The following is a 22,735-nucleotide window of genomic DNA, read 5'->3' as shown; positions in this document are numbered from 1 at the left end:
TTGATCTGAAGGCAACAGGAATCAACTGTGAGCCACACTTAGTATAGCTTGAGCGTAGATCTCTAAGCCTACCTCCACAGTGACACCATTCCCTCAACATGACCATACCCATTCTAACAAAGCCTAACCTCCTAATAGCTCCACTCCCTTTGGAGGCAATTTCTTTCAAGCCATCAGATACATTTTTATAGGGAAAATAAAATTTCAGCTTTTACTCTAAAACATTTGTTCTCAAACTCCCTAATGCTGCAATCCTTTAGTAGAGCTCTTCATGTTTTGGTGATCCTATCCATAAAATTATTTCATTGCTAATTTATAATTGGAAATTTGTCACTGTTTTGAATTGTAATATAAATAGCTACTATGCAGTTATCTGATATATGACTCCCAAAGTATTGCAACCCGCAAACTGAGAATTGCTGTTCTTAAATTCTGGAAATTTATATTAAATAACATGTTTTAATTGATGGTATTAAAGGTATTAGTAGCAATTCTCAGTTTTTGCTATGATAAAATATCATGAATCAGGCAACTTATGAAAGGAAGAAATTTTTCTTTGGGTGGTAAGGGATATGATTCCAGAAAGAGAGCCTGTAGTGGTGGGAATCATGGCAGTAGCAGATGGCCTGAGCAGGAAGCAGAACAATCACTTTTCCATCCACTTTTAGAAAAAAAAAAGAATTGAAAATGGTGTAAGGCTATAAAATTTTAAAACTTCCCTATAGTGGTTTGATTAAGAAGGTCATCCATAAGCTCATAGATTTGAATGCTTAATCACCAGAGAGTGGCACTATTTGTAAGGAATAGGAGGTATGGACTTGTTGAATGAGTTGTGTCACAGGAAGTAGCCACCCATGACAATCCCATGGTATCTCTTGGTCAGGATCAGGACATAGCTCTCATGTACTTCTCCAGCACCTTTTTCACTGTTTGTATATCTATATCTCCTACCATGATGATCAAGGACTAAACTTCTAAAATTGTAAGGAAGTCCTTGATTAAATGTTTTCTCTTATAAGGATTGATTTTGTCATGGTGTCTCTTCACCACAATAAAACACTAAGACACTCCCCAAATGACATACACATTCAAGCAAGGCCATACCTGCTGAAGATTCCATAACTGACCAAAACAGAACCACCAGATAGGGACCATATGTTCAAATATATAAGCCTATGTGGGACATTAATCTCTTAAACTATTACACTGTTTTACTTATAAGTTATTTTTATTATTGCTACCAATTCCAAAATGAGGAACCCAATAGGTAAGGAGCACTGAAAAACATAAATGAATAAAGCTAATTTCTCTTCCAACTCTTTGCTAATACACTACCAAATATAATATAGAATGCAAAATCTGCTAATTTATAAGCCAAAATATTTAACAAAAGGAAGAAATGGCACAAGGTAATTTTAAAAAGTTAATTTCTATTTAAAAAGCTATTTTATTGCTTTGTAGAATGGGATGTTCTAATCAGCCAGAATTTTTATTTTAAATATCTGTACATTTTATTACTTTATATTTTATCATGGTCATCTGAAAAATGTAAAGTTTTAGTCTACATTGGATATAAGAAAATTAAATGCCACAGTTCAAGTGTAGCTTCTTTTACATACATAACTCTGAAGATTGTGATCAACTCTGAAATTTAAAATTAAGGTTGAATTCTTGTCTTCTTATATAATTTCACTTTGATTTTTGGCTATTGGCTATACCTTATAAACCAGTTGCTGTTGTTTTGTTTTGTTTTGCACACATTTCTTCCAGTAACACTTAAATGATGGATCCCAGACCGAGTAAAATCAGACAAGGAGGTTACAATTCCTTTACAAAAATAATGTTGAAACATGGTCTTACTATATATGCCAGGCTGACTTTGAACTTGTGATCATCCTGCCTATACATTACATGTGCTAGGATTATAAGCTTACTTATACCCACACAGAAGGCTGAAAGTACACTTGATCTCTTACTAACCCTGTTAATTATATTTGTGTTCTTTTTAAGTTGTATGATCCACCTACACACAGACATAGAAAGCTTTCTATAGGGGGTACAGGAACTTGCCAATGCCTGAGTTATTAGGACTAGGTGGAGTTTCAAGATAACAAGTAAAAATATAAAGACTTTTTGGATTTATTTATGTACCACAGGTTGGAAGTCACTGCAAAAATCCATAGAGGGTATGTTTTTACCCATCAACATCAAGTCAATGTGAGTCCTACAGCAGTATTATAAAATATCCTTTTCAGGGATTCATAGCAGCATGGTCAGCGTAAGGGAGAAGAAAGGAAATGTATTATCAGATTGATTTCTTACAAATGTCCAAGGCTATGTTAAAGAATTCCTCTTGTATACATGTGAGACTTCATAAACAGTATACTAAAAAGAGATATCATAAACCTGTTTCAGAGCACAGTTCATAGGCATACGGTAATGGAAGTATAATGGGCAGATTCTGTTATCTAAATCTCTTTTAAAAGTATGACTAGGCGAAATAGAGCAGGAGGAGAAATGACATATCATATGGAGCACTTTCATAAAAATTCATTTAAAAATCTACATTTCAAATAGAATGACTTTTAAAAGGGACATGAAGTTGAGAGGGAAAAAGGGTAAGGAACAGTAGGAGAAGTTGGAGGGAGATATATCTGAATAGATTTGAACAAAATAGGTTATATGAATGTAAGAAATGTGATGGAGGAGGGTCATCTTTCTATCTGTTGATTTCATTGGTTAAGCAATAAAGAAACTGCTTGGCCCTCATAGGTTAAAACATAGGTGGGTGGAGTAAACAGAACAGAAGGCTGGGAGAAAGAATCTGAGTCAGGGAGTCGCCATGATTCTTCCACACCAGACAGATGCAGGTTAAGATCATTCCTGGTAAGCCAGCTCGTGGGCTACAGCAGATTATTAGAAATGGGCTAGTCCAGGTGCAAGAGCTAGCCTAGAAGAGGATAGATAGAAATGGGCCAAGCGCTGTTTAAAAGAATACAGTTTTTGTGTAATTATTTCGGGGCATAAGCTAGAGCTAGCCATGCGGGTGGCTGGGTGCCAGGGACGCAGTCCTGCCACTCCTATTTCAACAGAAATGTAAGAATATTGTTTAAAGAATTCATTGTTCAAAGCACTATATTCATCCACTCACACTTGAGGGAGATACAGTAGGAAACAAAAAAAAAAGAAAAGAAAAAAGAACAAGGCAATATCCTTCTCAAATGCACAGTGCTTTTTTATTATTTAAACATTAGATAATTTATCAGAAATAACTGGGCAAACATGTTATCTGCTCTATACGTCTTACAATTGTACCTGGATTGCTACAAAAAGCACCCAATATCTTGTTGATATTAATCAAAACTACATTTTCCCAGTCTTATGTACAAGGATTTATAAGTTTGTCTCTCCCTGGACTTCCTAAATTTCCTCTTTCTTATTTGGTTTTATATATTCACTATCTTTGGTACTTTAATGTATTCGTGTAATATGCACTAGACACTAAGAATGGGGTCAAGCTTTTAATGTTTCCAAGGAAACATGCCATTTAATACTATTTTGGTCACTCTGTCATTCATATATCATGGAATTTTTTTAAACACACAGAAAAGACAAGATAAGACATAATAAATGATTATATGCTGCCAATATTTTTATTAGCTCTGCCCATATTAGACATTTCACATTTGATCTTAACTCAACTATTTACTAGACCCAAGAATCAATATTTTTGCTGTGTTAAATGATGTTTCTGCACTCTTTGAGAGAATCATGTTTTACAAGCTGCTTCTTGAAATGTGCTGAATAAAATTCTGTATGTTTTGGGTTTTGTGTGTTCATAAATTGTGTCTCATGTCTGAGAATTCAACATTTCTTGAATAAGTTCTTTTTAATTCTTCTCTCATATAATATATTCCAACCATAGTTTCACAGCTTTTTCTTCCTAGACTCCTCCCAGACCTTCTCACTTCCCCTTTCCCCAAATCCGCTCATTCTCTGTTTCCTTTCGGAAAAGAGCAGGCCTCCCAGGTATATTAACTGAACACAACATAACATACATTAAGACTAGGGAAAAACTCTTATATCAGTGTTAGGAATAAGGAATAATTCTTAAGAGGAGCCTCTCCACCGATGCAAATAATTCCAATTGGACCAAATTAGATCACATAAAAGATGCCCATGTTAAATAAATGGAGCGCTCCTGCATGGGTGGGAACATGGCATGGGGAAGAAAGAGACAACAGGAGAGACCACACAAAACCCGAAGACCACGAGTTCCTTTTTAAGGCGACAGCCTAAATAGCCTGTGGGAGTGGTCCTGACTCTCCCTGGGGAGGGGTCAGTGCTTGACAGGCTTTTCTGGAGGTGTAGTCCATACAAAGTCAACTCCCAGGCCAGGGGCTGGGCTGACACTTTGAACCAAAGTATCCCAGGGAAGAAGGCTTAAGATGGATGCCAGGGGCTGGGGTGATACTTCAAACCAAAATGTCCCAGGAGAGAAGGCTTAAGATGGATACCAAGGGCTTGGGCGATGCTTCAAATCATCCCAGTCTCCTCGGATATAGGAGTGTCAGAGGGATGGGGTCTCACTTTCAATCAAACAATTAGGACTGGACTAGACATCCCAATAGAAGGAAGTGCCCCAAGACCAGGTGAAAGTGACAGTGAAACACCCTCCTCCACTGTAATGAGTTCCACAAAAAACTTACAACCACAATATATATACAGAGATCCTATAACAGACCTATGAAAGTTCTGTGATTGCTGCTTCAGTGAGACCCTATGATCCTTGCTTAGTTGATTCTGTGGGCTATGTTCTCTTGGTGTTCTTGACACCTCTGGCTCCTACAATTCTTCCTCCCCATCTTCTGCTGGGTTCCCTGTGTTACAAGGTGTGGGACATGATGGAGATCTCCATTTTGGGCTCTTTTCCCACCTAATATTTGACTGTGGGTCTCTGTATCTGTTGCCATCATCTGTTAGAGGAAGCCTCTCTGGTGATGCATGGGCTAGGCACCAATCTATGAATATAATAAAATATCATTAGGGATCATTTTATTGATTTTTTTTCTGTAGGTTTCTGGACTATCTAGTCTCTGGTTCCTGGCCATCCAGGCAATGTTGAATGCCCATGCCAAAGAGCTCCTAGCTTGTCCCTTAATTAGACAGTTATTGGTTGGCTAGACTCACAATTCTGCACCTCCGTTGCCCTAGTACATCTTGCAGGCAAGATAGATTGAAGGTGGAAAGTTTTGCTGCTGAGTTGGTGTCTTGGTCCCATCACTGGAATTTGCCTGGTTACAGAAGATGGTCAGTTTAGTCTCTGTATCCTATATTACTAGAAGTCCTCACTAGATTCACCCTCATAGAGTCCTGGGAGTTTCTACTGCATTAGGATTGTACATCATGTGCACCCCCCCCCTCGCAAATGCTGTGTAATTCCAGTTCTCTCTCCCCTTACTCTCTCCCTTGATCCATCTCCCATATGATCCCTCCTGTTTCCATTCTGTTCCATCTCCAGTGCATCCACAAAATCTAGTCTATTTCCAGTTCTCAGGGAGACCCATGCTTTCACCTCAGACTCCTCTGGAATTAAACAATGTTTATCATTTACTTAACAGCTAATATCCAGTAATAATTGAGTATATACAATGTTTGTCTTTCTGGGTCTAGTTCAGGATGATGTTTTTCTAGATCCATCTAGTTTTCTATGAATTTCATAATGCCATTTTGAACAGCTAAGTAGTACTCCATTGTGTAAATGCACCACATTCTCTGTATCCATTCTTCGATAGAGAGACATGTAGGTTTCTATCAGTTTCGGGTTATTTTGACAAAAGTTTCTATGAATATAGTTGATGTGATGTGTTCTTTGGGTATATGCCCAAGAGTGGTATAGTTGAGTCTTGAAGTAGTTTGATTTCCAATTTTCTGAGAAACTGCTTTATTGATTTCCAAATTGGCTGTACAAGTTTGCATTCCCACCTGCAACTGAGGAGTGTTCCCTTGTTCCACATTCTCTCCAGCATAAGTAGTCATTTGTGTTTTCAATCTTAGCTATTCTGACATGTGTAAGATGGAATCTCAGAGTCATTTTGATTTGCATTTCCCTGGTGGCTGAGAATTTTGAACGTTTACCTTTCTTTCTCAGCCTTTTAAAATTTCTCTACTAAGAATTCTCTGTTTAGATCTGTACCTCATTTTTAAATTGGCTTATTTGGTTTGTTGATGTCTAGATTCTTGAGTTCTTCACATATTCATGATATTCACCCTCTATCAGATATAGAGTTAGTAAAGATCTTTCCACATTATGTAGGATTCCATTTTGTCCTATTGACAATTTTGTTTGTGTTACAGAAACTGTTGGAGAAATGCTCCATTTACTATCAGTATAACTTTTCATCCTAAATAACTTTCTTTCCACTCTCATCAATAAGGAAAGTTTAGGTAAAACCAAACAGAGAAATGATAAAGGGAAAATGTAGCCTAGCTTTTAAACTTCTGGGAATCTGGCAATTCTCTCATTTTAGCCTCAAATGTGCTGATTGAAGGCATGAGCCTTCTTGCCTGGCTCCTATGAATGTTAGTCAACAGAATTCATCCAACAAAAGGCCGCGTGGTTTCAGATCAATGCCGCATGATAGATGAGGGTTTTGTGCTTTGAACTCTTAGAAAACTTGAGCCAATCCACAAAATAACTGATCATCCTGCTAAAGTGACCAGAAGAGTCTTCTGAGTTCTAGGCCACATAACTGACTCCTGACAAGTCCACAGAGATAACAGCAGGAGAGCCCAGACTACAATCATAAGCAGATAGTTCTGACCAAACAGAACTGTTTTGTGTCTGCTCTTTTGTGTCTACCAGGTATCAGTTTTGAGAAGTAATTTCTTATACACAAGTAGTATGTCTTTAAGCTATTCGATAAGCAGGTCAGGCCAACAACTGATGAGTGGAATCTTGTAAAATCAAAAAGCTTCTATATAGAAAAGGAAACAGTTATCATACAGAACAGCTCATGCCTCTGAGGGCACTAGGCATGGTGCTCTTTTCTGACCTCTGTGGGAACCAGTCACTGTACATATTATACACATATAAGCAGCTAATGTACTCATACACATAAAATAATAAAACATTTAAATCTAAAGAATCAGAAAACAAAGGACCAAGTGAAAGAATAGGTTAAAGAGCTTAACAGAAAGTTTCCGATGGAAGAAATACAAATGCCCAATGAATATTTTTAAAGTGCTCAACAGCCTTAGCCATCACAGAAATGCAAAATAAAACTACTTCATAATTTAAAAAAATTCACGAAAACTATCTTGGTGCAGAATTGTTTTATTTGACTTACAGGTTACAGTCCATAATTGGGAAGCCAGGGCATGAACTTAGGGAAGAGAAAAGGCAGGTACCATGAAAAAAAATTGTTCATTGACTTGATTTCTCTGGATTGTTCAACCAGCTTCTTGGTACAGTTAATGTCCACCTGCCTAGGAACGTACAGATAGCAATGGTTTGGACCCTCCTACAGAAATTGTAATCAAGAAAACATCCCGCAGGTATGCCCAGAGAATAATCTGATGGAGTCAATTACTAAGTTGAGGTTCCCTCATCCCAGGTGTGTCAACTTGACAACTGAAGCTAACCATACAGTCTGTTAGCGTTTCAATTTTGGCCTCAGATGGTCTGAGAACCTGAGAAAAACAATTGAGAAAATGTTTTTAATGCAAATGAAAACTGTAACCAGACAGACTAAAAATGAATTAAGTACACAGTAGAAAAACAATTAATACAGTGGAGTTTTGCTGTTCTTGGTAACTTTAAGTTCCAATTCAGTGGGTTCATGTCACATGGTTTTGGCATTCTGTAAATATTAGGCATAAACATTCATACCTTCTTGAAATCCTATTGATCACTAACAATTATAGCCATATATTCTCCTGTGTTTCTAATTGTCTGTTCCATCTACAGTGTTTTGCACGTCTTTCTCTTTGTGTTCAGGAAAATAATGATATAAAGTTGTTAGGGAACTCTAGTTTTCCTTTCTTGATATCTCCATGGGATAATACATTCCTTTTATGGTGCTCTAGAAATTCAATCCTGTCAGTGTCTCTTTTTGTTGTGCCTGTTTGCATTTCTCTGAATATTTCACCACTTACAATCAGCATCTCTAGAAATGCTAGAGTTAACAAGGGTTCTGGGACATTTTAAATTCTAAACCTCATGGTCCCTAAAGCAATCCCTGTATAAAGGGCATTGAATTAAATGACTGGAAACTCCCATTTGTTTGAAATGTTCTCCAGGGAGTCAGTTACTTTAAAGCTTAGAAATGAGATTTGGCAGGTAGTTACTGAGCACCAAGGCCAGGCATCAGCTATGGATGAGAGAAAACTTCCACAAAACTTTTGTAAATGCTTTTTTGGAGTATAAAATGTATTTATCATAAGATCAGTTTCTAAACTCAAAAACTGCTAATAGTTAAATCACACTGCCTTTTCAAGTTACATTTTTATATTTGGAGAAATTCCTTTTATAAATATTTAGTTTTATTTTTAATTATGGCTATGAGTTTGTGTTTGTGTGTGGGTATGTGTTCATAATTATATGTACCTGTAGAGACCAGAAGAGGACATTGGATCAGGTAGAGTTGAAGTTATAGGTGATTTTGGGCCACCTGACATGGGTGCTGGGAACTAATTTCAGAGCATCTGCAACAGTGGTATGCACTCCTAACCGTCTCGCCCTTCCCTTACATTTAATTCAATGCCCTTTATACAGGGATTGCTTTAGGTTCCATGAGGTTTAGAATTTAAAATGTCCCAGAACCCTTGTTAACCAAACCCTCATGGTCCTGACTTCCTTGCTCATCTTCTCTCTCCTTCTGCTCTTCAATTGGACCTTGGGAGTTCAGTCCAGTGCTCTGATGAGGGTCTCTGTCTCTATCTCTACCCAGCTCTAGATGAAGATTCTATGGTGATATTCGAGATAATCATCAGTGTGAGAGTGGGGGAAGGCCAGTTCAGGCATCCTCTCCTCTACTGTAAAGGACCTAGCTGGGGACGTCCCTGTGAACACCTGGGATCCCCTCTAGAGCCAAGTATCTTGCCAACCCTAAAATGGCTCCCTTAATGAAGATATCTTCTTTCCTGCTCCTATATCTGCCCTTCCTCTATCTCCATTCACCCACTCCCCCAAGCTCTCCCCAATCCTTCCTTTTTCTCTCTCCCCCTCTCTCCTTCCCTCCACCCTACATAACTGCTACCCCTACCTCCATGCACCCAACTTTTGACCAGCAATCTTGTCTGCTTCCAATTTCCAGGAGGATTTATATATGTTTTTCTTTGGGTTCACCTAATTACTTGGCTTCTCTAGGCATGTGAACTATAGTCTCAATGTCCTTTGTTTATGGCTAGAGTCCACAAAAGAGTGAATACATACCATATTTGTTGAAGGAGCTGCGGGCTGCATTCCTGCCACCTGGCTCCCAGCCACTGGCTAGCTTATGCCATGAAATAACAACACATAAACTGTATTCATATAAACACTTCTTGGCCCATTTCTATTAATGTGTATAGCACCACGAGGTGGTGACTTATCTCGCCTAACCCATATTTAGTAATCTGTGTAGCACCAGTCTTACCGGGAAAGATTCAGCATGTCTGACCTGGTGGCTAGCTTCATGGCATCTGCCATGGAGAGAGGCGGCATGGCGTCTGCCTGAGGGGTCGTACCTCATTTCCTCTTCCTCCCAGGATTCTGTTCTGTTTACTCCATCCACCTATGTTCTAACTTATCAGGACAAGCAGTTTCTTTATTAATTAACCAATTACCTTCCTCCATCACATATTCATCTTTTTGGGTCTGGATAATCTCACTCAGGATATCTCACTCAGGATAGTGTTTTCTATTTCCATCCATTTGCATGCAAAATTCAAGATGCCATTTTTTTTTTTACCACTGAGTAGTACTCTAATGTGTATATGTCCACATTTTCTTTATCCATTCTTCCATTGAGAGGCATCTAGGTTGTTTCCAGGTTCTGGCTGTTACATATAATGCTGCTATGAACAAATGCTTTCATATTGTGATTGGGCATCTCTTGGGTATATTCCCATGAATGGTATTGCTGGATCCTGAGGTAGGTTGATTCCCAGTTTTCTGAGAAACTGCCACATTGATTTCCAAAGTGGTTGCACAAGTTTGCATTCCCACAAGCAATGGATGAGTGTTCCCCTTACTCTATATCCTCTCCAGCATAGGCTATCATTGGTTTTAGCCATTTTGACAGGAGTAAGATGGTATCTCAAAGTTGTTTTGATTTGCATTTCACTGATTGCTTAGGAATTTGAACATGACCTTCAGTATCTTTTGGCCCTTTGAACTTCTTCTGTTGAGAATTCTCTGTTCAGATCAGTACCCCAGTTTTTAAATGGATTATTAAGATTTTTAATGTCTAGTTTCTTGAGTTCTCTATATATTTTGGAGATTAGACCTTTGTCTGAAGTGGGGTTGATGAAGGTCATCTCCCAGTCAGTGGGTTGCCTTTTTGTCTTAATGACAGTGTTCTTTGCTTTACAGAAGCTTCTCAGTTTCAGGAGGTCCCATTTATTCATTGTTGCTCTTATTGTCTGTTCTATTGGGTTTATACTTAGGAAGTGATCTCCTGTGCCCATGTGTTGCAGTCTACTTTCCACTTTCTCTTCTATCAGGTTCAGTGTGGTTGTATTTATATTGAGATCTTTAATCCATTTGGACTTGAGTTTTGTGCATGGTCATAGATATGTATCTATTTTAATTCTTCTACAGGGTGATATATAGTTATGCCAGCACTATTTGTTGAAGATGCTTTTTTTTTCTTCCATTGTATAATTGGAAAGGAAGAAGTCAAACTTTTGTTATTTGCAGATGATATGATAGTGTACATAAGTGACCCCAAAATCTTTACCAAAGAACTCCTACAGCTAATAAATACCTTCAGTGATGTGGCAGGATACAAGATCAACTCAAAAAAATCAGTAGCCCTCCTATTCATAAAGGATAAAGAAGCAGAGAGGGAAATCAGAGAAACATCACCTTTCATGATAGCCACAAATAGCATAAAGTATCTTGGGGAAACACTACCCAAAGAAGTGAAAGATCTATTTGACAAGAACTTTAAGGCTTTAAAGAAAGAAATTGAAGAGGACACCAGAAAATGGAAGGATCTCCCATGTTCTTGGATTGGTAGGATCAACAATCTATAAATTCAATGCAATCCACATCAAAATCCCAATGAAATTCTTCATAGACCTTGAGAGAACAATAATCAGGTTTATATGGAAAAACAAAAAACCCAGGACAGTCAAAACAATCCTATACAATAAAGGTACTTCTGGAGGCATTACCATCCCTGACTTTAAACTCTATTACAATAAAAGTACAATAATGAAAATAGCTTGGTATTGGCACAGAAACAGAGACATTGACCAATGGAATCAAATTGAAGACACAGATATTAACCAAAAAAACTATGAACACCTGATTTTTGACATAGATACTATATTCTTAGAAATTTTATGAATCTATTTTTTCTCATAAAGTTGTATAACATTTATATGAGCAATAACAAAGGCGTGGGAGGTCTTTATGTCTATGTGTTGCTTTTATTGGTTAATGAATAAAGAACTGGCTTGGCCTTTAACATGAGAGGAGGAAGGCAGGGTCAGAGAGACTCCATGGAGCTGACAGTGTTAGACATTCTGAAACTTTACTGTTAGGCTACTGTTTTGCCAAAGTTGAGACCCCAAGAAAGACCACCACCAGTATCCAGTCAAGTCGAAATACAAAAGCAAGGTTTATTCATTGAGCTATTCAGCCAGGCTAGGGACTCGTTCACTACTCACAATGCAGAACAGTAAGGAGAAGAGTCCCCTCACTAGCTGGGGTTGACACATATAGGCAAAAACCGCAAGCTAGTTACATTTTGTGTCAAGGGGTTTGGTTTTGCTAAATGCAGGGTGTGGACTACTTCTGCATACCGCCTTTCTCCTTTAAGTGGCTACATCTGCTTTTGTGCATGTCCCATGCCCATTCCCCAAGCAGTTACTCCTGCTTCTGTCTAGACCACAAAGCTGGGTGTCGACAGGTTGCTAGTTGCCAGGAACATTTCATGGTTTATACTTTTGCAGAGGTTCCTGTTTTCAAGTAGCTCTTGATGTTGCAACGTTACTTTATTCCAGTGCCTTAACCAGCTCCTGATCAAGCAAAGTTTCTTAAAAATTTCCATGACTAAAATTTTCCATATTCTTGCACGCCAACCTTATGGTGATGTACAGATTAATGGAAATGGGTTAAATTAATATGTAACAGCTAACCAATAAGATGTTAGAACTAATGGACCAAGCAGTGATTTGATTAATACAGTATCTGTGTGATTATTTGGGGGCTAAGTAGCTGGGAATCAACAAGTGGCCTCCTCCAACAGATTGGTGCACATTTTTTTTGCTGTTTGCCGGCATTATGCCACAGTTCCTTTAAGAAAGGTCTTACCGACTCAGCAGTAGCAGCCATGTGGCTTCAAAATGGCAGCTTCTCAGCTGTGAGCTGTGCTGCCATGGACAAACTCTCAATCTTTTGTGAAACCAAGCATTTGGATGGGGTTTGTGAGCAGTGTGCTGGGCTTGTTTGTTGGCAACTTGGACTGACTGTGTGCCCAGAAATGGAGCTGTGGACATGGCTCTCAGAGGCAGCAAACATCTCCATCATGCTGGACTGTGCAGAGCAAACAGGAGATACCATATATATCATAGTAATGGAACAGCTTAAGTTTTAGACTGAGCAGGAAAGAAGAGAGTACCATATATGACATAGTAATTGTGCAGCATAAATTTTCAGAAGTGCTTAGCATTTTAAAAAGTGCTCCTGGACTGTAAATAATTACAGATATGTATAAAGACAAATCCAGATGAGTCACAGTGTTGCATAAATGTATTTAGGTTTGGGATATAGAGAAAAAGAATATGGAGAATTATAAAAGAAAGTAAATGTAGTATTAGGAGTGGCGGGCTACATTCCTGGCACCCGGCCACCCACACAGCTAGCTTTATACCCGAAATAATTACACAGAAACTCTATTCCTTTAAACACTGCCTGGCCCATTAGTTCTAGCCTCTTATTGGCTAGCTCTTACATATTGATCTAACCCATTTGTAATAATCTGTGTAACACTACAAGCTGGTGGTTAACCAGGGAGATCTTTAACCTGCATCTGTGTCCAAGAGGGGAATCATGGCGACTTCCTGACCCGGCTTTCTTTCTCCAAGAATTCAGTTCAGTCTACTCCGCCTACTTAATTTTCTGTCCTATCAAAGGCCAAGCAGTCTCTTTATTAATTGACCAATGAAAGCAACAGATAAATACAAGACCCACTTCCATCATTTCCCCTTTTTCTGTTTAAACAAAAGAGAAAGGCTTTAAATTTAACATAGTAAAATTACATATAACAAAACAGTTATCAAGCAAGAATTACAGTTACAATATTTGTATCTATTTTATCTTTTATCATAACTAAGGAAAACTATAACTATCAATTCTTCAACTCCATCAAAGACTCCAGAAGGATATAATATTAATTAAGTAAACAAGTAAGTAACTTCTAAAATTCTAGAAATGACAGAGACATATTGCTGCCTGTACAGCACCCAAAGTTCTTTTGTACCGTTGGGGCATCCATCTTCAGCCTACAGGCCCATAGTTTCTAGCAGACATTTCCATGAAGCATGAAATTCCAAAGACAGTTCAGTCACTTTCTGCTGTGTCCTGCAGAATGTCTCGCAGACTCTTCCATTAGTCAGGAACCCCGAAAGACCATCTCACCTTTAGGCAAGTTCAGCAGTCCTCTCTCTGTGGGTTCTTTGTGTCCAGTTTATGCAACAGTCCAGGCAAGAGCAGTTTCTTGCTCAAATGGCTATCAAGCTTCATAAGGATCCTCTTCGATGCCCATCTTTCTCTTTAAGTAGATTGGTGCTGCCAGGAGCATATATGACTCATTGTCATGAAAAACCCTAAGTTATTAAAACATTTTAAATGCCATATTCTGCAGTCTTTGAGAGATATGAAGAATGTCTATCTAACAAATATATCTCTATATATCTAGAAAATCTAACTAACATGACTACAAGCTTGACTATTATTGATGATTATCCATCAACAACCTATATTTCCTAATTATACATTACATTTTAAAAATGAACTACACAGTCACAATATCTTCAGAAATACATATACACATAACAAAATTGACCTTAAAAATCCATACCAATGCAAATTATTCATATCTATATCATATCCCCCTTTAAATATAAAAGAACACGTATAAACAATTATTTGGGAACATGGGCACAGTTTTTTCTCTCCAGACTGCTTCCTGCTGAATGGGGGCAGTGTTTATCAGGTCTTTCATGGTATAACCTGGGTGCTAGTTTCCTCACAGTTGGCAGTTGAGTGAAGTAATTTTCTGAGGGTGTTCACAGCAACCTTCCAGGAGGGCATGGTCTATCATATCAAATTGGGATAGAAACAATCCACAGGGTGTCATCCTCTGTGAAAACAAAAGAAGACCCTCTCCAAAGCATCATATCCTTAGACCCAAATTCTGAAGTCATAATACCCCTATGATATCCATTCTGGTTTAGCTTGGCAGCCCATATAATGAAATGTCTCTCTGTACTTAGCTCCTTCACAGTCAAAAATTTTAAAGAAAACACAATTCACATAATCCAGACTCTCTGTGAATTTTTCATTTTGACGTGGCTTATTTTTTTTAATCTCTTAACTATCTGTACTCTGTGTCTTTAAAGACTTGACCCCCATTTTTTAAGGGCATTAACTTTATTTTCTCTCTCTATTTTTTTTTCTCTCTCTCTCTCAAACCTACATACACTCATGCAACATTTTGATCCAATTAGTGGTCTGAATTTGTCCTATTGTGAATCTGTTGTTCTTTTTTTTTTCTATCCAGGATCATTTTTTAAAATGTTAAGCATTTCTTTTTTTTTTTTAATTTATTTATTTATTAAGGATTTCTGCCTCGTCCCCACAACCGCTTCCCATTTCCCTCCCCCTCCCCCCGATCAAGTCCCCCTCCCTCATCTGCTCGAAGAGCAATCAGGGTTCCCTCATTTCTTAAAAACTTAAGTTGCACCGTGTAGGGGTAATATGGTACTGCCTGTTTACTGCAAATCTAAACCTTAACTGTGCTGTTGTTATGGTAATTACGATCATTCCTTCCTGAGGTCAGACCAGTTCAGCATGGACCATTGCTCCTGCCTCAGATCCATCTGGTGCCCCTAAGCTGTGCACAGTTCCAGGCACACAGCAATTCCACATTGGAGCTGCACTCAGCAGTTTAACTCTGAGACTGAGTGTGCAGCACAGAAACTCTTTTCATCCAAGTTATATCCAAATCTGACATGCAGAGCATTGTGCAGTCTGAAAACACGTCTCTGTATGGCAGCAGGAATCTGCCATGCTCTTCAGCCTGCCTAAGCCTGATTCTGCCGCCTGCCCAGGTGCAGGCAAGGAGCTCTGAGCCATCGGCAAGGTCTAAGAGCACTCTCCCTCTGATCCCAAGCAGGAACAAAAACATCCCGTCCCATAAAAGCCATTGAAATGCTTTAAAGCCAGAGTTTGCACAGGCAGCACAGACCAGGAAGCTGCACTTTAAAATGACACAGCTTTTTTTCTGCTGCTGTTGCTGTTGTGCTTTCCTGTTGCTTTAAGGGACAAGCCACGCCCACTCCCATTACCTCTGACCTGCCTGCCGCCATCTTGGGCCCTTCCTTTTCTGCTTCCTTGACATACACACACGTTTTCTCTCTCTCTCCTTTATCTCTTCTTTCTCCTTTTATCTCTTCTCTCTTTCTTTCTTTCTCTCTCCTTCTTCCTGAATAAATACTTATGGCTATTTCCTGTGTTTATGTGTCTGTTACCTGCTGCCACTGCCCGCGTGGTGCGTGCCCTCCTGCTGGTGGGAAGCTGTAGCTGCTTTTCTCATGGCGGGCTCCGCCAGCCCGCTCGGGGATCATTTTTAAAAATAACAGTTGCCAAATCAGGAAATATCTCTACAGCAGGCCACCAACAAACAGCAAAAATCTGTGTTAAACTATCTCCCTTATTTTTAAGCCTTCTCAGGTTTTTAAGTGGATTTAGTCCATCACATTGTTGGGCGCCACTCAGTTGAAGGAGCTTCAGGCCGCATTCCCTGCCGCCCCAGCTCTTGGCCGTTTGGCTAGCTTATGCCCCAAAATAATTACACGGAAACTATATTCTTTTAAACACTGCCTGGCCCATTAGTTCCAGCCCCTTATTGGCTAGCTCTTACATATTGATCTAACCCATTTGTAATAATCTGTGTAACACCACAAGCTGATGGCTTACCAGGAAGATCTTAACCTGCGTCTGTGTCCAAGAGGGCAATCATGGTGACTGCCTGGCTCGGCTTTCTTTCTCCCAGAATTCTGTTCAGTCTACTCCGCCTACCTAATTTTCTGTCCTATCAAAGGCCAAGCAGTTTCTTTATTAATTAACCAATGAAAGCAACAGATAAATACAAGACCCACCTCTATCATGTAAATGGTTTTTAAAAAATAAAGCAAAGTCTTTAAAGAGACAGAGTACAGTCATAGATTAAAATGAGTAAAGAAAAACAGGCCACATAAAGATGGAAAATTTACAGAGAGTCTGGAATATGTATATTATTATTATTTCTTTGAATTTTTTTTGACTGGTAAGGAGCTAAGTACAGAGAGACATTTCATTGTATGGGCTGCTAAGCTAAACCAGCATGTATTTTTTTTTTTTTTTTTGATTTTCGAGACAGGGTTTCTCTGTAGCTTTTGGTTCCAGTCCTGTAATTAGCTCTTGTAGACCAGACTGGCCTTGAACTCACAGAGATCTGCCTGCCTCTGCCTCCCAAGTGCTGGGATTAAAAACCAGTATGTATATTATAAAAGTATCTTGACATCAGAATTTGGGTCTAAGGGTATGTTGATTTAGAAAAAGGGTTCTTCTTTTGTTTCTACTGAAGATGACAACCTATAGATTGCTTCCAGACCAATATGGGTTTATGGAACAAGGCCCCCAGAAAGGTTACTTTGAACACCCCCACAAAGAAAATACTTCACCCAATAAACAGCATGAATCAGTTTGGAGAAGCTACATTCATATTCCCAAATATTGTTTGTAACTCTTTGTTTACATTTAAAGTGGGATATGCTATAGAGATTTGCATTGGTATAGATCTTGGGTTATTGTTACACATTTAAGGTCCATTTTGTTTATATATATATATATATATATATATATATATATATATACATATATATACATATATATATGTATATATATATATGCTCTTGATTAAGATATTGTGTTTGTGTAGTTCACTTAAAAATGCAATGCATATTAAGAAATATAGGTTAATAGATAGTCATCTATAATAGTCAAGATTATAGTCATGTTAGTTAGATTTTTCTAGATATATAAAGATATAATTCAGTTAGTTAGGTATTCTCCAAATATTTCAGAGACCTTCAGAATATGATATTTAAATGTTTTAATAACTTAGGACTTTTCATGACAGTGAGACACGTCTGATCCTGCTTCCTGTTGAAGTATATAATCTACTTCAAGAGGAAGATGAGCATTGAAATGGCTCCTTATGGAGTTTTTTTTAGTTGCATTGTACATGCATTATCCACAGAGAAATGACTGCTGTACTTGCCTAAAGGGGAGATGATTCTTAGACCTTTCTGTATCATGAAAGAGTCTGGGAGACATTCTGTAGGATACAGAAATAAGTGACTGTTAAACTGTCAATATAGGCAGATGTGTCTTTGAAATTTTCTGCTTCATGGAAAAGTCAGTTGGATACTATGAGCCTGTAGGCTGAGGATGGATGCCTCAACAGTACAAAAATTGTTTGTGTGACTGTCCTTGCAGTGAGATGTCTCTGTCCATTCTAGAGTTTTGGAAGTTGCTTTCAATGTCCTTCCTGTTTACTTAGGTAATATCATATCCTTCTGGAGTTGAAGAATTTATAGTGATAGTTAAAGTTTTCCTTAGTTATGATAAATGATAAAGTAGGTATAATTATTGTAACTGTAATTCTTGCTTGATAACTGTTTTGTTATATGTAATTTTACTATGTTAAAATTAAAGGCTCCCTTTTTGTTTAAACAGAAAAGGGGAAATTGTGTGAGAGATCCTTCTGTCTATGTGTTGATTTATTGGTTGATGAAGAAAGAACTGGCTTGGCCTATAGCATGGGAGGAGGAAGGCAGGTTCTGAGGGATGCCATGGACCTGAGGGAGGGAGATGTGCTAAAACTTTGCTGGTAGGCCATGATTTCGTGGTGATGCACAGATTAATAGAAATGGGTTATATTAATATCTAAGAGTTAGCTAATAAGAGGGTAGAGCTAATCGGCTCTACCAAGAGGTGATTTTATTAATATAGTTTCTTTTGATGATTTCAGGGCTAAGGGTCTAGGAAACAACAAGTGGCCTCCTCCAACAATAGACGTCTCAGAAAGAAAGAAGCAAAGATTATCAGAGTTACTTACAAATAATAGGAACCTAGTTTGCTTGTCTTAAGCAGAACCAAAACCAAAACCCTATTTAAAGTTTGGGCAACCTAACTTCCCTAGGAGATTATAAGAACAGTTTTGAACAAATTTGAAGGAAAATAAGATAAAGTCTTCTTTGAAGCCCAAAGTTGATCTGTCAAGGATACTATTACTCAAATTGATGTTGCCATCTTTTTTTTGCATACTTCTGTTTTGGTACAGGGGAAATTGGGAGGCTTACAAGCTACAAGACTATGATGCTACAACCCTGAACTGGAGTAAACTACTGTACTGTGGGTAGAGATTCTTAGATAGGGAGGTATACATTGTTTCCCACCACAGTTTTTTAAGTTAATTTTGCTTCACTGACTAAAAAGGTATCAGTAAGATAGTTCAGATAGTATGAATTACCATTGTGAGCTCATAAGATGGCTAATATGTCATCACCACATCAACATTCCTAGCATCACCATCAAAGGTGATTCTACTTAGAAACATTCCCTACCTGTAGAGATAGACATAGGGGAGAGAACTGACTATTCCAGTGCTTTTAGGCTGTCTGTGGTAGTCAGAGAAAGTACGGCGAAGATTCTATGGAAAGATGGACTTGGGGAAGGTGCAATCTCATGTGAAGCACTTCCAAACACCTGACACCCATGCAAAAGAGATCCATGCTTCAGATGTCATTGGATCTTGGTGTTTACGAAACAGAGAACAACTCAAGAAAAGAAAAGATGAAGCCCAAAAGAAGCTAATGGTACGATGGCACCTTGGAGAACGGAAGAAAAATAAAAGGCAGAGATCAAGGAAAGTAAATCAAAGAGGTCAAAAGAGACAACAAGATTTAGAAGAAAAGCCTAAGGCTCTAATACAAATAGAAGAGGAAACTCAGGTGGCACCTGCCCAGAAAGAAACCCAGAACTCTGGAATGGAAGCCCTTACATATTTAGGCTCTTCTCCACAAAATGTGCCTGAAGAATATTATTTAGAAACACACCAAGAAAGCCTTACCTATGGGGAGGATTTGGCTTGCTACCAGGATATAGCAGTATGGAATGACTTTTCTGAAACAGATCAATATTTGACTGGAGACCTCTATCCTAAATTGTGCCAAGAAATAGCTGAAATTCAAGAACATTCTTCAATAGTATGTGATATGACTGAACCTGAAGCCCTCTCTCTTAAAACATGTGAAGAGACAATGTTTCCCAAAACCCCACCCTGTATCATATCTGAAGATGCAACTGAAAGTCCTCAGTGTTCAATATCTAAATCAGATGTGCTTGAAGACTCTCCTAACAACACATGCCAAAAATCACAAGGACCAGACAAATTCATTTTTGAACCAGATTCAGAAACAACTATGACTGAAGGCTTCTTCACCAATCTTGAAGAAATAGCCATGTCTAAAGATGTTTCCCCCAAAGCACAAGAATCAGTTGGACCACAATATCTTTCACATGAAATATACAAAGCAATTATTACACATTATGGACTCATCCAAGAAACATCTCTCACTAAAGAAGATTCATTTGAAACATGTCAAGACATTTGTGTAGCTGATAAATATTCACATGAAGTCTATCAGAAATTGCCTGGGAATGAAGACCTCTCTGCTGAAACATGTAAGAACATTGATTGAACTGATGACTGCCTCATAGATCAAAGTCAAGAAATATGTATATTCCAAGGCCAGGAACTTAATCCACACCAGAAAGTTAAAGAACACTTAAGATGTTCAAGAAATGAAGGAAAAAGCCAATATATAACCAGAAATATGAGAAATTCCATTTATTCCTCAAAATGTTTGTCCAGAAAATATCTAGATTTATGCTTTGTTTTTACAATAATTCCATCATAAAATTATATTCCAACAGAATATATATCTTAATATCTTTGTATGTACGGTTTCCCCAAGCTGTTGTAGCAAACTCTGGAACTTTTGTTAGTATTTTAACTAGCATTTTTGCCATTTATAGAACATACCTGAGAAAACTACATTTTAAGTTCCTAATAGATAAACAATATTTTCTTAGTGTTTGTCCATGCATGTGTAGGTGCTATGCTGTATGCAAATATGTATATGTGTATATGGCAGAGGGAAATGGAAGGGAAAAACATAAGGAGTTTCTTCTTCTCCTAAAATGATATTAATGAGCAGGCTAAAAATATTTAGTACTTATCTAACTTTATCACTGTCCATATCTGAACTTAATTAAGCAAGTCTATAGCAAATTTTATCATGAGAGTATTGACTATGATGCTAAATCACACTCTGTGAAAGACCTTCCACTGATGAGAATACACAGGATTGACTGTTATCTCATACACTGACCATCTGCTCATATTCTACCCTTTGGTGCAACAATCACAACCACAGTTATAGCACAGATCTCTGTTACTTGATTTGGAAATTGGCAAAAATGATCTCTTGATGATTGAATCATGGTAACTGAGGGTTAATGACTTACAAAATAAAAGGGCAGTTATATAAAACAGTCATGAAATAATTGATAAGATATCCAAATTACAAATTGTAGGACATACTGCTTAATTTCAAAAATAATAAGTCTATGAAATTATAAAATTGTCTATTCCACCATCAGAGAAAGCTATAAACAAAAAGCATTGATTGTAGTGGGACTCATCTTAGAACTGAGAATTATATGCATTTAAAAATGTTTTTATTTTGTATTTTTTTTAATTTAATTTTTTTTATTGAGAAAAGAAGAAAAAAACATAAACAAAAAACAAGTTTCCACCTCATCCCAGCCTCCCATTTCCCTCCCCCTCTCCAGTCCACAGAGCAGTCCGGGTTCCCTGCCCTGTGGTAAGTCCTAGGTCCTCCCCCCTCCGTCCATATCTAGGAAGGTGAACATCCAAACTGGCTAGGCTCCCACAAAGCCGGGGTTTTGATCCTACTTATTTTGTATTTTTAATGGCTACCTCTAGAGAATGATGTTTTATTCCACCGCTTCATTTTTTTTTAGATGGAAGTTTTATAATTATATTTATGTACAGAAAACTCAGCAGTACATTTAACCCAGTTTAGTGGCGAGTTCTTTGGCCTTTGCCTTTTCCAGCTTGGCAATTCGAGCCACAGATTTAGGACCCAGGACGTTGCCTCCCCTGTGGCGGCGGATCTCATCATATCTGTCGTTGTAATTGGTCCTAATAGCTTCCACCAGCTTGGCCAGAGCACCCTTGTCTTCCGAGTTAACCTGTGTGAAGGCAACAGTGGTGCACGTCTTCCTATGGACCAGCTGCCCCAGCCTGGCCTTTCCCTTGATGATGCAGTAGGGGACCCCCATCTTGCGACACAGAGCACGCAGGAAGATCACCAGCTCAATGGGGTCTACGTCGTGGGCAATCACCACCAGCTGAGCCTTCTTGTTCTCTACCAAAGTGGTGACTGTATTGACGCCCGCTCGAAGGACAGGTGGTCTCTTAGTTGGGACATCCCCTTTGCCGGCAGCTTTCTTCTCAGCACGGGCCAGCAGCCTCTGCTTCTTTTCCTGCTTGGTCTCTGGCCTGTACTTGTGGGCAAGCTTAAGCAACTGGGTAGCTGTTTGCCGGTCCAGGGCTTGGGTGAACTGGTTAATGGCTGGAGGAACTTTGAGCCGCTTATAGAGGATGGCCCTCGGCTGCTGCAGCCTAATGTAGCGGGGCCATTTGACGAAGTGCGTGAGATCTCTCTTGAGCTGGATGTCCTGCCCAATGCCGAAGTTCTTAGGCCTCTTCTCAAACAAAGGATTCACCACCTTCTTCGCTTCCTGCTTCTTCACGACGGCGGGGGCTGGGGCCACCTTCTTCCCCTTGGCCTTCTTTCCCTTGGGCATCTTGCCGGGCTGGAGGAGAGAGAGCCACTGCTTCATTTTTTATTTCTATTATTGTACACATTTCAAACACATGAATAAATACTAATGTAGTTGAAACTCCAAAGGTTCATTCTGGTTATGCCTACAACACACACATAGCTGAATTGTATATACACTTGTGTATCATATGTCTTAAAAGTACAGTAATCACTTTATAATTATATTTATCCAAACACTGTAATGAATATACTTTAAAAGCAATACCAACCCTTTGCCAAACACTGTAGTAGGCTCTCATCTTGTAACAGCATGTAG

At 38.5% G+C, this 22,735-nt stretch overlaps 2 protein-coding genes across 2 annotated transcripts; one reads left to right on the top strand and one right to left on the bottom strand.

Annotated features, from left to right (window-relative positions):
* The first annotated feature begins 19,203 nt into the window (after positions 1-19,203).
* On the top strand, positions 19,204-20,244 carry LOC121438984 (hemogen-like). The gene has a single exon (XM_041639484.1). The coding sequence runs from the start codon at positions 19,204-19,206 to the stop codon at positions 20,242-20,244; it is 1,041 nt and encodes a 346-aa protein (XP_041495418.1).
* A 1,368-nt stretch (positions 20,245-21,612) lies between these two features.
* LOC121439040 (60S ribosomal protein L7a-like) lies at positions 21,613-22,441 on the bottom strand. Its single transcript, XM_041639535.1, has one exon. The coding sequence runs from the start codon at positions 22,439-22,441 to the stop codon at positions 21,641-21,643; it is 801 nt and encodes a 266-aa protein (XP_041495469.1). The 3' UTR covers positions 21,613-21,640.
* Between the last annotated feature and the right edge of the window lie 294 nt (positions 22,442-22,735).

Source organism: Microtus oregoni, unplaced genomic scaffold, assembly GCF_018167655.1.
Source record: "Microtus oregoni isolate MIOR12 unplaced genomic scaffold, Mior012 000059F_ref0000304, whole genome shotgun sequence".
Lineage (NCBI taxonomy): Eukaryota > Metazoa > Chordata > Mammalia > Rodentia > Cricetidae > Microtus > Microtus oregoni.
This window is presented reverse-complemented; position numbering and strand designations above follow the sequence as displayed.

Excerpts from the sequence above, each read along its gene's own strand:
- LOC121439040 (XM_041639535.1), bottom strand. The coding sequence starts at position 22,441 with ATGCCCAAGGGAAAGAAGGCCAAGGGGAAGAAGGTGGCCCCAGCCCCC.
- LOC121438984 (XM_041639484.1), top strand. The coding sequence starts at position 19,204 with ATGGACTTGGGGAAGGTGCAATCTCATGTGAAGCACTTCCAAACACCT.